Genomic DNA, 16,615 nt, shown 5'->3' with positions numbered 1-16,615 from the left:
GAATAATTATTGGCCACTTTGGGTCTCAATCCTGAACCTAAAATCAAATCCTGGGCTAGTAACTGGGGCTGTGCTCCCTCCCAGCTTCTCTTGTCTGTGGAGAGAAGCTAAAAGACCTTGACAGCAGCGTAAACATCACTTTCATCAGCTTTCTTCTGAGCACAAATCTAAAACACAGCCTCTTGCTAGCTATTATGAAGAAAGTTAACTCTGTCTCAGCTTAACCCAGGACACCTGATCAAAGCAGTATCAGCTTAATTTATCTAAACAGACATGAGCCAAGTTTTATACCATTTTCCACAAATCTGCATTTTCAAATACGCATTCTCTGCACAGAACACCTTCTGCTGAGGCGTGCTGAGACGATGCCTACGAGGCAATTTTTGCATCCTTTCTTCTGCATAAATATTGGGCACTATTTTCAATCACTCTCCTATCAAGATTAAAAACAAAACCACTTAAAATATTTAAAAACCTTTGCCTCCAGACCTACAATTTAAGGGCAGCAGTACTTATCCAGCCACCAAGGAGTTACATCTCTTGACTGTTTCCTTCCTCTTCACATGTGGAGATTTCTGTTTTCATAGCATCATTCCCACTGACAATGGGGACAAGTCAGGCCTTTCTTATCACTGAAAATGCAGGCAGTGAAATCTTTCCACCTAAACTATTCCACCTATTCTCAGCACCTAGTACCTCAGACATCTAATCACAAAGAAAACAAGAAAAAGCTTTCACAGCTAATTTGCATGTCTAAGCAAGGTTTAACAGCTGGACTAAGCTATTCCCACTTGCTCACTGCACTACAATAGAGTCCCAAGCATTCTTCCACACTCCCAGTTATAAAGGTCACTTTTAAGAGTGAACTTGAGCATAATCAGGGAAGTTTAGTCTTGCTGTATCTTTGTGAAGCTTAAAAAATGCATCTATTGCGGGATGAATTTGAAGAAAAACAAACCAACCAAAAAACCCAAGGTACTGTTTTCTTGAGTATTGTTTCTTAGCCCATCTCATCAAGACGGAATAAGTCGCCTCAGGCATCACAATGGAACATTAATGCCAACTAAAGGGCACCTTTCTCTGATTTCCATCATGCAACCTGCACTTTCAGGGCAAAAATGACAGTCAAGCCATGTATAACACAGAAGCAGCACAAAAATCAATCGAACTTTAAATCGCAAATCAAAAAAGAACTAAATACACCATATGTGTAATTCACCTCATCTGTCAACTTCTGAATACATCTATTTTTTATCATAAGTTAATTTTCTGCAGAACTAAGCTCTCTGGAGAATTCACAAAACCTTCCCTATACTGACACGGCTTAACTGTGCTGCTGGAGCTTTTAACCCTTACCTGTGGGGAAGTAAACCACAAGTATCCAGATGCCAGAGCAGAGAGATTACAGACTGATTTAGTGAAGCTCTTGAAGCAAACCAACAGCTGAGACATAGATTTAGCTGGTGACAGCTGGGAACTTGGCCAACTGCTCTCCTGTTATTTTCTTTTCCCAGTGAGAACCAGCTCACGCAAGGAGGTAACTGAAATCAATTCCTGTTACTGCAGCATTACAGTTACAAAATGAAGCTCTCCAAAGCCAGTGAGTTCTAAAAGCTAGTGATATTTCTACTACAGATATGGCAAATTTCTTATTCCTCTCTGATATGTAAACTTCAGTCACTTAACTAAAAGAAGGAAAAAACCATGAACTTTCTTATTGCAGCAAAGACAGTGATGTAGAAGCCTTCTGGTTCTAAAGCAACACCAGTCTGAGGGAACTCGAGTTTGCTGGTGTTCCATGCACGCTCACAAGTTACTCAAGCCTTTAGTTTGGGAAATGAGCTGAGCTATGGTTTCTTGGTTATCCAGTGGAAGTCTTTCCCATGCCTGTCCTTCACTCCTCAAGCACAATGGAAATTGCCAAGATAACAAGCAGAAAATTCTGAAAAAAAACTTTCATTTACTCTTTTGGTGTAAAATACGATTTCCTGTCATTATTTATAGCCACTCTAAAAACTGACGTCTAAGCTCTGCTCTGGAAGAATGAAAACTTGCATATTCAACTCATTGCAAGCAGGATTACCACTCCTGAGATCTCTGCAACAAATGATAAACATCTATGCAAAGAGGTAATTTGGAAGAACAAAAGCTTAAAGGAGACATACCTTTGGGCGCACTCCTAGGAAGCCACTGCAATTTGGGGCACCACATTTACAAACAGTCTTTCCGTTTCCCAAACACTCCAGATTGTAGTTGAAAGTCAGCTCAGTCCCTGGCACAAAAGCAGATAAAACCAAGCAAGCTGTAATGAACTATTGGGAAGAACATCTTACTGCTGAAGTAAAAGCACTTTTGAAATATAATGCCACAAATGACTGTCACAACTACACAACAATACCAACTATTAATCTTCCCATAGATCTGTGTGAACTGAAAATTCAGTGCAACCCCATGCTCCTACCACATAGTACAGCTAAAAAGGGCATTCGACCCCAGCCTGCAGCATGCTTTAGTTCCACTTCTTGGCCCTGTAGATCAGAACTACGAACCTCCATTTATACCGTGAAGTATGTGTCTCATTATGTTAGAGCTGGTGTTAAGTTTCATGAATGCCTATGTGAAAATAAAAATTAAATGTCTTCCCAGGGAGCTACAAACCCTCCACTTTCCTTACAGAAACACTCCCACGCTTTTAACGGCAGGTTCCTTACCAGCTTTGATATTTACAATTGCGAAGAGCCCGACGCGAGTGTCGCCGTTCACACACCACTTCTGGGTCTCACAGTTTGGCTGGCAGCAATGGTTCATGAACCGAGCATAATTGCCCTTTGGCCCAGCATCAATGATTCGATCCTGGAATTGCAAAAAAACCCCCAGAAAAACACATTTAATAAACTGTCATTTCCTGCTCAAGCTGTTGCAGCCCAGGTACTGGTGCACCAGGAAAGCATTGATCAGTAGCGAAAAGCATGACAACGGAGGCATCTGACAATGCTTGCTTGCAAAGCAACTGTGCAGGTGTATGTGTTTTAACAAAGCATAAGAGACAGGTGTCGCTGTGCTGCCTGCACCGTCAACAGATCCCAAGCAGTTTCCACACACTGATGTCTCTTGTAGGGCTGGCAGATCATATGGCAACACAAAATAATTTTCCTCTTCAAAGACACAGGGGCTCCCAAACAGCCAGGAAAGTGCTGCTGCTGCTTTCTGGGAAGCTAGCTCTCCCTGTGGGGTCAGTACAGGATAAACACTAGACCAGCACACTTCTAAGGAAGCACTTGTGGTTCCAGACCCTGACTTCTGCTTAAAAGTGAAATACCAGTTCCCATTTCTTGTACATCAATGTACAGAAGGAAAACAGGAACAGTATGCAGCGTGTACTTCTGTACAGCACACTACTATTTGTTAAATCGCACTGGAGAGGAGAGGGCAGCTACAACTGGGATTTGGTTTTGTAATAATGAGGGAGGTATTGACACTTGGTTTTGCCCCTGCTCTCACCCATCAGCCAGACAAGAACATGACACAGTCAATGTGAATTTCCATCAAGATGAGGGGATACTTGGACATTTGAGGGCCAATGCCTTCTCTGTGTGCACCAGCCCAGTTCTGGACTCCCCGGGGTCCAGCTGCTGGGAAGGATCCTGAGGTTATCAAATTCACCCTGTTATGCTGAAGCAGGATCTATAGTCCTCAGACAACTGCCTCACCTCTTCTGAATAAACTCCAAAGAAGTCAGTTCAGACTTTCCTCCTAATCCTAATATCCAACCTGAAGCTTCTCCACTGCATGTTAAATCCATTCTTTTAGTCTTCTCTTCAGTGGAAATGCAGTCCAGCTCATCAGCAACTCTTAGAACCTTTTTACTTGCTGGAGAAGACCACTATCATGCCTTCCTTGCAATAGTTTTACTTCTGTCTAGGATCCTGGCAAGAGAAATTCCTTCCGCATACCTTATCTAGTGTCAACATGTAGAAATTGGTGATGTCATGCTCTTGAGCATAGCGGATTCGGGCTCGGCACTCCTCTTCATCAATTAGCTCCCCAACGTACTCATTAACAAATTCACCCTGCCAGAGAGAAAATGAACAAGCTGGTAAGAGGAGTCAAATTCCCTACAGGATGGAGGGGCATCCACCTTTGTGCTAAACCTTAGTTCCCGTTTCCTTTGTGGAAACCTTTTCATAAAAATCTTCCCTCTGTGCTTTGCAGCCAGTTTGACCTATCACCTTCACTAAGACCCCTGAATCATATATCCGTTTCACATGCTCCACAAATAACTTGAAATAAATTAAATAAAGCAACAATGTCCATCAGATTATTCTTTGTGCTATACAAAGAATTAACATTCAGGGGCGGCATAAAAGCAAACCACAAGAACAGCTCTTTGCTGCAAAGCTCAAAGCACTGCCTAACTGCACTGGAAACAATATCCCTTCGGGGACCAGCCACCCTGAGCAGCATGATGCACCTCGGGCACCTGCTCCTGCAGCGAATCCATGGGGTTCCTGTGCAGTGCAGTCCCGTCGAGACTGTACTTCGACTGTCAAAGGGAACCCCAGCTTTGCTCCAGTGGGACTAATAGGCTCCTCTATTAAATAACTTGAGTTTTGCTGTTTCCAGACTGTCTGCTGAGACTGAAACATAACAGGCGTGTGGAATGGCAGAGAGATCCTTTAAACTACATCACAGCAGGCAGCAGAGCCTAAGCTGGATAGACTCACATTTTTCCTTCCGCTACCAAGACTCTCATGGTGGAAAAGCCTGGCTATTCAAGAATGGAGGGGGAGTATAATGACTGTTCCCCATCTGGAAATCCTGAGCGCTGTCTTCAGGCCAGTGTTCTGGTGTATTCATAAAGCCCACTGTCCATCCAAGCAGACAGACCAAGAAATCATCATTCTTACCCTTTTTGTTTTGGACATCAACATGCAAACCATTTTCTTCGTTAGCTGAGCCAAAACATTCTTGTCAGGGCTGGAAAAGTTAAATTAATCCATTTGTTTCCTAAATGGCATTCTACAGCAGGAAGTCTTCAAATTGTGGAAGTCAGTAATTTTTCAAATCTATTGAAACCCACTGAGCAAGAGAGAAGTGTCAAGAGAAAATTACATGCAGAAACAGAGCACGTACCTTTCTGATGTCTGTTTTGGCTTGCAAGCCCCAGCCTCGTGCCAGCGTGCGGAAAATCTGTACCTCGGGATACTGTCGCTTGGAGAAGCACTGGTTTTGGCAGCGCTCCCCAGCAGGGCAGACCATGGGGTGGCACTCATAGAGCAACATGCGATTGATGCATTCAGAGTCCAGGCCGCATGGGTTTTCATCTGTTGGTTTGCAGTTGCAACGCGGTATCTCTGAGAGGTCTGCAGTGAAGATCTGCACCTTACCCACCGGCCGGTTCACCTTGAGTGCACATAAAAGACGTTAGCTCTTAAGAACAACAGGTTATCCTAACAGTCACTTCTATACTCAACCCTTGCCTATGAGCTGACAGGCTGTTGTGTCAGTTAGTGACAGCAAGGAGCAGAAGGACAAAAGTACAGGCACATATGTACTTCTGGGCACACTATTTCAAGAGGTACACGGTTAGAGGGAAGAGCTAAGGAGGATGCAAGTCCCCCATTAGCACCACCTGGTGCAGTGTGTATTCTGTGACCCTGGAGCGGGGAGAGGCTGCCAACTGTCCCCCTCCCATCACCACTGTGCCTACGTCCAGCCCAGGTGGTCCAACGCTCTCGCTGGGTGCACACCATACCTGTGACCAACACCAAACCATTTTCTGAATGAAACAGCACCTTCTCCAGTCTCTGAGCGTGAGGTCCTTTACTTACAGCCCTGGTTTTTGAATCTGTTACCTTCAAGCTGGTTTGTGCTCTCAGCTGTCACCATGAGAAACAGGTGGCCATGCCCATGACAGAGTACAGAGGGCCTACCTACACACCGGGCCACAAGCAGTTAGCTCCCTAGCCAACTGTCCTGCAGATGTAAATAAAAGAAAAAACAGACAAGGCTGGGGTTGGAAGGCCCAAACACGAGCTCAAAGTTAAGCCAAGGAGCTCTCTAGAACCTGCTCCAGAAGGCAGCAAAGCGCAGCACCAGGTGGAGAAGCGACTGGCATGTCTGTGGCATGAGCAGGGTCCTTTGATTACGGTTAAAGGCAGCGAACACTGAAAGGCAGGCAACAGAGAGTCAGGACTTTGGAGAGAGACACTGAAAAGCTCCTTGCCATTCTTTGCCCAGTTGAGCAATACCATCATCTCCCTTTCCTCTCCCAGGACAAAAAAGGAGGGGATCATTTAGCAAAACTATTCCAGCCCCCACACAACTTACCTAGTCCCACCCACTGAGCAAAGTTTCCGTGCTGGCAGCCTGCCTGAGGCTAGCGTAGCCCTGATCCTCCTCCTCTGTTTAAAAGCAAACCCTGCAGAAACCCCTAATTAATTTCCTCAATACAGTCTCCCCTTCCTCCTAGTATTGCCTCCCACCTCTGACCTTCCTTGTCACTCTTGTGTTCTCCTCTGCTGCTTCCCATCTCTTACTCTGACTGTTAGCTCATCACCTCGTTAAGAGTGAGGAGACTCAGAGGATTAGGACTGCCCACCACTGGACAGACAGAGGTGCACTTGCTGGCTCTGGCACTATCACCCCAAGGGACCACAGTGTCTGAGCATGGTGCCTCTGTCAACACAGATGCATGTCCAGCTCCAAAACAGGGCGATACTTGGACTAGTGACAACCCTGATGTGACAAAGGATCCCAAGCATGTTTTGCAGCAGCCTCTCATGTTGGTGCTCCTTGGCACCAACAGAAGGCCAGGACAGAAACAGACTCAGACAGCTTCAGCCACTCCACCTTGAAGCCTTCTTCAGTTCACCATGTGCTCCTGCAAACTGCTTTCTTTCATAGAGACAAACAGCTTGCACCCAGACCTCAGAAGAGCTGCCATGGCTACTAACCATGACTATTATTATTTACATTAAAAGGGTATTTCAAAGGCTCTAGACTGCTTCCAGAGTTCCTTCATGTTGTGGCCAGAGACAGGCTTAAAAAAATACCTAGGAGAAACTGTATTTCCTCCATGGGAGCTGCCTGGCCCATACTGCTGACATAGCCATTCAGTTGTGTTCTTTACACTGTACAGTAACTCACGCAGGACATACCTGCCTGCCTAGAAATCCTAGCTAGAAACAAAAAGTGCCAGCAATCAGTTAAGCTTTCATAGTTTGCCACATAAAAAAGGGAAGGAGCAGACAGACCCAAGGAAAAAGAACAAAGTCCCTGAGTCACTGGGTTTCTGATCAGTCTGGACCCACATCTCAAGCACGTGCACCCACCTGGACCCAGCTCTCAAGTCACCTCCATCCTGTAGGACTTCTGTCGCTGCTCCAATTCTACCTCAAAATAATACAGCCCTAAACATGAAGAGCTCCCAAAACTCAGCAAAATGCCTAATATCCCAGCACATACATCTGCTTTAGCATTTCTGTTCAGTCACCAACCGATACAGAAAGAGATAAAACAGCAGAGACAAAACAAGATATGGTGGGTTACCATCCTCCACACAGCCCTGCCCCCCTGACCATCTCCTGCCTTGCACCCCCTGGGATGCCACCTTGCCATAGTAGCACACAGTACTCAAGCATATAGGATATTACTAGCACTCTCCTCTTAAGCTCTCAAGGTAGAGAGACACTTCCTTCAGACCACACAGCTGACATGGAACAGCACAGAGATGTCCAGATCTGTCCCAGTAAATCAGAGTACCTCTATTACTGGTGTCCAGTTTCCACACAGCTCTGCACATACACGAATCCTTTCTGTGCAGGATGACGGACGATGCCAAGAGGACCAAAGTAACCTTCAAAGGCAGCCAGATGCCCAAACAGTAGAAATGTTTCTGTATACCTGTAAATCAGCTGCACCAACACCTCAAGCCTTCTCTTCCGTACCTGTCCCCCCCACTTGCTCTCACCTTGATGTGTTTGTAGGGAGGAGGCTTCTTGTCATTCTTTTTGTCTTCCTGAAGCTGTCTCAGTTCTTTCTGGGCCTTCAACTCTTCAAATCTTACTGCAGCTTCCTGAAGAGCTAAGTGAGAGAACAGGCTGTTACGAGGAACTCCCTGTTCTCACATGGAGCTGGGCTGCCAGCACCCACCCAGTGCTCACAGCTCCACGAACCTCCCTGGCTGCCTGCTTCAGAGGCAGAGGTTCACTGGAGGGGGGTGAAGATAAGGCCAATATGGGGCAGGTGCAGGAGTTACAGTAAGTGACCTGCCCACAGGTGATGAAGCATCCAAACTGTCAGCTAGCTTTGCCTGCTTTTGGGTAGAGGTGTCAGGCAGCTGCATTCACAACTCTCAAATGCATTTTTATACACAGATAATGACTGTATTAGACACAGGGAAGTTGACAAAGCAGCAGCTCACCCGGATTTAGAGCAGCTGTGTCAGAGCTGGAGAAGCATTCAAGATCTGCACACCTTTCTCCCTCTCCGGGAGTCAGACCAATGAACATTCTGAGGGTGCTGGATGACAGATAAGCAGCAGCTCATTCTACAAATTTAATTTCACTTTATCTCTAAGACAACATTTCTCTCTGTTACAAGAATGCCACTTCTCCAAACGGAAATTAAGAAAAAAAGAACATGTACCTCCCTGAATGAAGACACATTACCTTTCTTGTATATGCCATCTACGCCCTTCCCCATCTTGTCTTTGCTGCTGACGTCGCCTTCCATGTAAGGGAACACACGGGCCTGGTGGGTCCACAGGTAATCCTTGGAGCCAAAGAACAGCACAGGGAACTCACCGATGTCATGTTTCATTTTCTGGATGTTAACAGGAATTGTCCTAGGATGGCAAATCTCAGCTGGCCACCATCTGCAACACAGGGAAGCGCAGATGAAACCTCTGGCTTGCTCACTCCCAATCGCCTCGGAAGCAGGCTATTGCATGGAGATATGGGGAAAAGTGTGTGAGGGCTACCAGCAAGGCTGGGCGGGAGACAAGAGGCTACTTGAGAAGGAAAGCGTGCATTTTATCAGCTGCTACATGCATGGAAAACGCCAGAGGCTGCTGCACTGTACCCTGCAGGGAGGAGCAGCTTCTCACCTCAGTCACCATGACCACTGAATGAAGAAGGGATGGGGACAAGTCTATTCTACCTTCACCTACCTGTAGCGCCCAACTTTCACCCAGACTACTTCCTTGTAGTGTGGCTTTTTGCCTGCCTTGCAATCATTACAATACCAGCTTCCCTCTGGCATCTCAATGTTTAGACACTCACGGTGAAACGCAGCCGGGCACGACTCGCAGCATAAAAGGCTGCCCCCTGTAAAGACAAGGAGGAAGAATTTATCAGAGTCAGAGCACAGAAGACCAGAACTCCACACTTCCAGACAAACACAGCTGAGAATTTTAACACAGCTGAGAAAAGTGCATGACTCTCTTCTGCAAACCCCGAAGTTGTATTTAAATGGGGATGGACAGGAAGGCACCTGCTCTCTGCAGTTCTCACTAGCACACTCTGGATGGGCAAAGCTTCTGCCTGCTCTAATGACTTCTTGTCAGGGCATTCCTTGATGACAGGCAACCCAGAACAAACAGGCTCACCTTCTGAGCAGACAAAGCACCAGCTGACATTGACGTGCTCGTGGTTGCGGCAGCCCCTCCGTGCAGTGAAGTGATTTGGGCAGATGATGCTGTTGGAGGCGAGGACCACGGACCCAGCAGCGAGGCAGAAGTCATTGGAGTGGTACGCAACCGGGCATCGCACACAGCGCATCAAGCGACCTAGCACCAGAACACGTCAGAAATACAGTGAACCTCTAAAGGAGGCTGATATTTTGATTCCTCCCAAAATTAGTCTCTGTTGATACCTAAGCTCAAAACAAGAAATCACATGTGACCTTTGAGAATGGAAACTGACCTCAAATTTTTCTAGACCATTCACGGCATACTGACTAGATTCATATGAAATTATTTAATATAACAAAATACATATAAAATTACATATATATTTGTATCTAACATATACACAACTGCATTACAGAGGTGAAAAACCTCCTGCATGTTGTGCAGAAACAGTTCAAGAGTTCACAGACTGGGACTGTTTCCTATCATACACAAATAATTAGTAAATCGTCTCAGACAGTAATTACAGAGGAGGTGTTCCAAGTGCTTAGGCTGTTAATAATGAAACCAATCCCTGTATCTTCTGAAAACATCGGCACTTGCCTCTCCACTTTATGAGATTTTACCCTGAAATTCCATAATGGAGAATTTAGAATTGCCTACAGGCCTAATTTATCCAACATTTTTTGTGAGCCTGTTTTCAGTTCCTCCCAGGAGGCTACAAGCGGGGAGAAGAGGTGGGAGGAAAGGGGTAAATCTGACCACTGAGAAGCAGCAACCAGAGGAATGCCAACGCAAATGTTCAGTGGGGAAGTGGCTAGCTGTGGGCTTTAGGTCTTAGTGTTCTTTTCTACAACATATGTGGGGAAAAAAAAGAGACAACCTAAACACAGACCTTGAGTATAAAAATAGAGCTGGTCTTATTGACACTTGTCTTAAGATACTAAGGATTTAAAGAAAGGCAGCTTTAGAAGCAAATGTACAAGGCCGTCACACAGAACTTTTAAGTTTAATCATGTAAGATAAAGGTCAAGGTATTGCTGCAAACAGCTCAAACAAATGTTTGCCTGGGAAGCTTAGCCCAAGGGTGTCACTACCACAAGGCGAGAGTTTGTGTTATAAAAAAAGGAGAACTAGAACAATATTGTAATTTTTACTATGCTGCTCTCTATGCTGTTGCCTTGACAGCCAGTGCTGCTAGGCAGGCATTGTCTGCAGCACTGGCACAGTGAAAAGTACGTAGGAGAAACATGAGAGTGTCCGTACAGCTCCAGAGACTAATTCTCCAGAGAGGCATGTGGCACTGCTGGACATGCAGGCATCCAAGCGTCTGGACGGATGAGAACATTTTATTTGCCGTATCTGACCATCAGGAGTGCTGAGGAGCAGCAGCCTCACACACTGACACCACCCCATCCACCAGCAGCCATTCCTCAGCAAACGCTACAGCAAGCACTGTGGCAAGGACAGGAAATCAACACAAAGAACTAGTGCACCAGGCACCTAGACCACCCTAGAAGATTTTGGTACCTTTAGACGCAGAGATGTTTGCTGGGTTAGCAGCATGACAAGTCATGCATATGTGCAGGGAGCATCGGAAGCCCTTGTTCTGCATGACTGTGGGCGGATACTTTTGTATGCATGCTTCATGGTAATACTTCCCACAGAGGGGCAGCAAGCACCGTTTTACATCTTCCCCGCAGCTCTTGCACACAAAGCAGGTATGGACCCCTGGAGAAAGAGTAGCAGATGTAACATCAGTCACATAGAAGGGCTAAATGAAGACCTGCCACTTCCATCAGGCTGCGCATTAGCACAGCACAACTTCCCAACCGGCTGTACCTATCCCAGAGCACAGCTCTCTGCAGCGGGCTGGTTTTGCCTGCAGCTGCAATAAAATTACAGATTGAAAAAAATATTACTATAGTTATGACTTCAGGACAGGGAAAAATAAGAAGAACAAAAATCAACAACCCTACTTAGATGTTTCCCCCTTTCCAGCCCACTCCAGACTCATTCTCCCCAAAACAGCTCTCTCTCCCTAGTCCCAAATAAGAATTTTCCCTTCTCTTTCCCACCTGGGCATTCATTTCTTCACACCCCAGACGTCTGAATCAACAGTAAAGACCAGTCAATTAAAAAGTCATTATCAAACATCAAACCAATAATCAGAGGACCAAGACCTAGTTAGCGGCCCTACTGCAGGTACATTACTCCAGCAAAGGAAGCACCACGTAAGCATGCAGCAAGCACCCTGTCTTTCTGCACTTGCAAATGCTGTCCTACCTGTGGAACACTCATTGCAGATGAATTTGCCCTTTGGCATCTCTGAGAGCCCAAGGCACTGCAGGTGGAAAGCACCACAGCACTGCGCCTCACACAGCAACAACTCCCCTGGCTTCTCGCAGATCTGCAGGGAGAGAAGCACAGCGTCAACTCTGAGCAACCTCCTTCCCCAACTCAACCCAGACAGCAACAACCCATGTGCTGGCCACGACTGCCAGCAGATATTCCTATGGAAAAATGCTAAATTTTACTTGTATCAGTAAATCCAGGTGGCTTACACATCTCCATTGCCATTTGCCACACAGTCCCAGCTACCCACACCACCTAAAATGAATCCTGCATTGCTGTGTCTCCCTAACATCTGAACTTTAGCAGGAAGAAATGCAACTGCAGAGCACAGGCTCATTTCAGAGGACAAAAAGCTGGTTAATTCTGCAATAAGCACCTTGAGGCTAACTGGGCTTATCTAGGGCACTAGCATGTCCCAGAACTCACACAAAGAAAACTTTACAGTGGTGAAGTTTCAAAGAGATTTCTTGAAGGACACTACCTGACACACGTTCTCCTTGAGAGCTGCTCCTCCTCCACGCTCCCCCTGCACCTTTTTGGATGAAGGCACTCCATGGTCATTCTCTGACCCCTCTTCATTTCCCTCTTTGGGGCTTGTAGCAGTCCCATGAACCGATGTCTCCCCCTTTAAAAAGAAATCCAGAATCAGGGTTGTCAGTAGTTCCTGTTCCGATTTGGGAACTACAAATTCAGACATTGGGCACATAACAGGTTTGGCAGTTGTCTGTGTGCTACCCGCCCCAGAGAGAACATCCCCCACATAGTTCCACCAAAAGACTTAAAAGAAAGAGCTCTTAAGTTTACTAAATCATTAAAACACACTACATACAGTTATTTTCCTGTGTATAACCCCTGACGAAGGAGTTCATGGCTAAGGAATAAAGGTATTGCCCTGCATAGAAAAAAATCAGGTAGGCTAGAACAGTCTGAAGCATCCCGCATGCTTATAATTTGCTTGCACTGGAAATGCAAACAAAAAACTTCAAGCAATCTTTATTGCAGTTGTCACCCAGCAAATAAGCCAGACTTTTCCTCACACGCACCTCAGCTTGTCCTACCCCATGTAAAATACAGGCACACAGGTATTCAAGGCTTGTGTTAGTACAAACTAGCTTGCCAACAAGAGCAGCGCAGCATGGCATTTACAGCACGGTCCTGCCTTAGGGCAGTGAGTCTTTCATCAGGATCTGTCCTGTGCAAATATCACAGCACTGACCATAACATCTGCTGGTGAAAGAGCACCCTGCTGAGAAGATGGGCTTCAAATGACAAAGGCCCAACTGCACCCTCACAGGCCAAGTCAGGGATCCTGACAAAAGGCTTCCAAGGTGGAAGGACACCTTCTGATGTGTCCATAGGACCTCTCCAGACACTGGCAGAAGGAAGGAGAGTAGCATCCTGGAGACACTTGTTTCTACAAGATACTGCTGTCCTGGAGCTGCATGTGGCAGCACTGCCTTCACTTTTGTCAGGACAGGCAACTAAGAGCTGGGAAACACCATCCTGACAGTGTCCAAGTCTCTCGGGTACAGTCTAGGCAACGCTTCAGTGGTCTCACCAGCCCCAGCTGCCACTCCAGAGCGGCCATTAATGCTGCACCAAAGTGATGTCTTTAGCTAAGTACTTTAAGCAAGAACATTTTAAGGACTGCCACTTTTTAATATCCCAGCTCACTGCAGTTAGCTGAGTGATCTCAGTGTGCAGCTACCAGTCCCTCCTCGGGTCACCAAGCCAGACCCAGACACAAACCATACATCTGAAAAGACCCCATGAGGAATTCAAACTGCTGGCAGGAGCAGCAGCCATCATTCTCACACCTTCAAGCCTGCTTGGTGCCAGGTGTCCAGCTAATCAACACGAGGGGGAGCTTCACACCACTTTCTGTACGGAAGATCACCTGTCTGAATTGTGGTGCTACTAAGATTGTAAGCTGAACCAAATGCCCACTGAACACATTATCAGCCTGGACAAAATGAGGACATAAAGATCTCACAAAGTTTAAAGCTGGATGAACCTGGAGCTGGTATTCTGGTCAGATAATGATGCTTCCTTTGCCTGGCTTGTGGGTTGTTTTGGGGTTTTTTTTTTGCCTCCATTCCCTGAATGCAGCAGTATGCTTTTATCTGGGAACATTCTAAAGCCATGTGAGTTCCATGGAGCAATGACACACAGATGCGCTGATGGTACATTAAAGCACAAAATACAAAGATGAGTGGTATAAATTTCCTTTATTGAGCACAAAAAAGTGAAGTCCCAGCTACAAATTATTGCCAGTCCAACATACCATACAGTGTACAGCCTTACATACCACCATCACAATCTCGCTGGAAGGCTGGCAGTGATGCAGCCTGTGGGGATACTGATAAGGAGCACGTAAGCTGCTGCCACCCTACCACACAGACCTGGTGAGAAGGGAGGGAAAGGTCTCTACAGCACTGATACAAAGACCATCTAAAAACACAACAGCCACCTTTGCCTCTATATGCGATAGCATCTTCTCAAGCTAAGTGCTATGATACTTCCGCTCCTACAGCTGTATTTCCACTAGAAATTATGTAAGTCTGCTGCAAGGCAAGGCAGCCCTCTGGCCCAAACACTTGCTTTGGCTCCTGGAATGCTCCAGGAGCAGCACCAGCGATCAGTGCTCCAAGGACTGGGTACAGCTCAGGTCCTCCTATTTCTACAGAGGTGCTCCCTCTTCTGCTCAGCTCTGCAGTGACCTCAGGGTTGCAGGGGTCACTGTAACGAAGAACAAAAGCAGGGTTAATCAGCTACTGGTACGGGCAAACAACATCAGCTAGAGCTTCTGCTGATGCTGGGGGCCCCGTGCTACAGACACAAAGTGAGCTCAGCCCCCGTCATGGTCACTGAGGTCTCTGTCAGGAGGGGCCGGGTGCTGGTAAACAAAGCACCACCTGTCCTGTGGCCAGTGGCCATAGCTTCCTGCTGTAGCTAAGGTTTGAAGATAGTGTTTTGGAAGAGGGGGACATACTCAGATTTTCTATAGACAGAGATAGGAGGGATTTAGAACTGGTTTAGGCTTTTCCATCCTCCTGGCTGCTTTCTACCATGGCTGCTAGGGCTCTCCTTGTTTTGAACCTTGGTGGGCATGTTTCATGATTTATTGGAATGGGAGACTAAAATACATATAGGAGTCATATAACATTAACCAGAAACTCCCTCTTCAGATCTGAACCAACTGGGCCCACACTGACAGTGTGGCACAGCATGCCTGTTCTTCCAGCCTAAACCCATCCTATTTGGTTCTGCAAACAGCTGGCCAGCCTGCACATTTCACACGCCAGGATCTTAGCCTGATTTTAATCAATGCTCCCAGAACCGCATCGAGAAGGGAATGTCAAAGCTAGGCAGGATGGGCAAGGCCAGATACTTGTGCTTTGTGAAGTGGCGGAAGGCGATCACCATTCAAGGCCGTCACTCAAAAGAACCTGTCACAATTCCCCTCCTTCCCCTACCCAGCACAAGCACTGCAAATACATACCTCCTACACAGGGCAGGTCTCTCATCTTGGGTCTTCTTCCAGAGCTATCCCTGCTGCTGTACCTGGCACATCCTCAAAAGACTGGCCTGTTCCTTGGCACGGCCTGACCTTGGCTCACAACCTCGACAACTATTTCGACAGCATTTTGTCTCAGTCTCTTGCTGCCCTGATGTTGTGAGCTTGCACTTCTGGCTCCACAGACAGGCAAAGACAGAGAAAGCCGCTTAGGTTCAGCCCAGGCAGACAAGCTTTCCTCTGCCCTCTTTTCCTCTGACAGCAGCGGGATCCAAGGCTTCACTGCGCTGTATCAGATTCTCTATTTCTTCTAGCCCCATTCAGCAAAAGGTGGAGTTCCTCGCCTGGTGTGTGGAAAGTCACGTGGGGACCAGCGTGGTCCAAATTCCACGTGAAAGCACAATCACATCTCCACAGCACCCCAATACTCACCAGTACCCATGCACTCACCTAAGCCAAGAGGTGAAAACTCTCACCACAGCAGCTCAAGAGACACAATCACAGAGAAATGAATGCTGGCAAAAGGTGCCAAGAATTGGTGCTTTTTTTTTTTCTTGCATGGTTTACCATACTTAACTTCAGGTACTCAACACAGATGTCTAAGGCTGGAGGCAGTTAAGAATCCCTGGCTTCCTTTGCAGTGAGTAGCGGGTGCAGGATTCAGAGCCATGGCCCAGATACTCTGCTGCTCTGAATTGCCCCCTCTTTTCCTCCTTACGAAAGATTCACAGAGAATTTGCTGGCTCAGAGCAGGTGCCTAACAGCAGACAGTGTTAACTGCCCCACAGCATTGGCAAAGATATTTGTACAGGCTTCCTTGAAACATGATTCCAGATGAGCACACTTCAGACAGAGCACTAACACCAGTGCAGGAAGGCTTGCATGGCCCAGGGGTATCACCCAACTTTATCACCCCCATCAGAAACACCCTTTTTCAAAAACCAGTAGCAGCAGGGTGGCTGGCACTGCTCATACAAGTGTTGTGAGGTTTGTGCTCTCCTGGAAGCAGTACAACAACAACAAATGTAACAACATATGTCTATAATTGGCTCCTGAAATACATACTGACTATTCTGCCAGAACAGCCTGCTGCTGCACCTGGGCCACTGGAA

At 46.5% G+C, this 16,615-nt stretch overlaps 1 protein-coding gene across 1 annotated transcript in view; it reads right to left on the bottom strand.

The window, feature by feature from the left end:
- The window catches only part of NSD1 (nuclear receptor binding SET domain protein 1), a 52,917-nt gene that overhangs the window by 7,768 nt on the left and 28,534 nt on the right, over positions 1-16,615 (bottom strand). The window contains exons 10-20 of the mRNA XM_010078013.1: positions 12,468-12,611; positions 11,918-12,041; positions 11,162-11,362; positions 9,611-9,790; positions 9,173-9,329; positions 8,673-8,878; positions 7,973-8,085; positions 5,134-5,403; positions 3,954-4,070; positions 2,712-2,853; positions 2,166-2,272 (exon numbers count right to left, since the gene is read on the bottom strand). Coding sequence (XP_010076315.1) covers positions 2,166-2,272; positions 2,712-2,853; positions 3,954-4,070; positions 5,134-5,403; positions 7,973-8,085; positions 8,673-8,878; positions 9,173-9,329; positions 9,611-9,790; positions 11,162-11,362; positions 11,918-12,041; positions 12,468-12,611 — 1,761 coding nt within the window. The remainder of the gene's footprint in view (positions 1-2,165; positions 2,273-2,711; positions 2,854-3,953; positions 4,071-5,133; positions 5,404-7,972; positions 8,086-8,672; positions 8,879-9,172; positions 9,330-9,610; positions 9,791-11,161; positions 11,363-11,917; positions 12,042-12,467; positions 12,612-16,615) is intronic.

Source organism: Pterocles gutturalis, unplaced genomic scaffold (genome assembly GCF_000699245.1).
Source record: "Pterocles gutturalis isolate BGI_N339 unplaced genomic scaffold, ASM69924v1 scaffold24038, whole genome shotgun sequence".
NCBI classification, from domain to species: domain Eukaryota; kingdom Metazoa; phylum Chordata; class Aves; order Pterocliformes; family Pteroclidae; genus Pterocles; species Pterocles gutturalis.
This window is presented reverse-complemented; position numbering and strand designations above follow the sequence as displayed.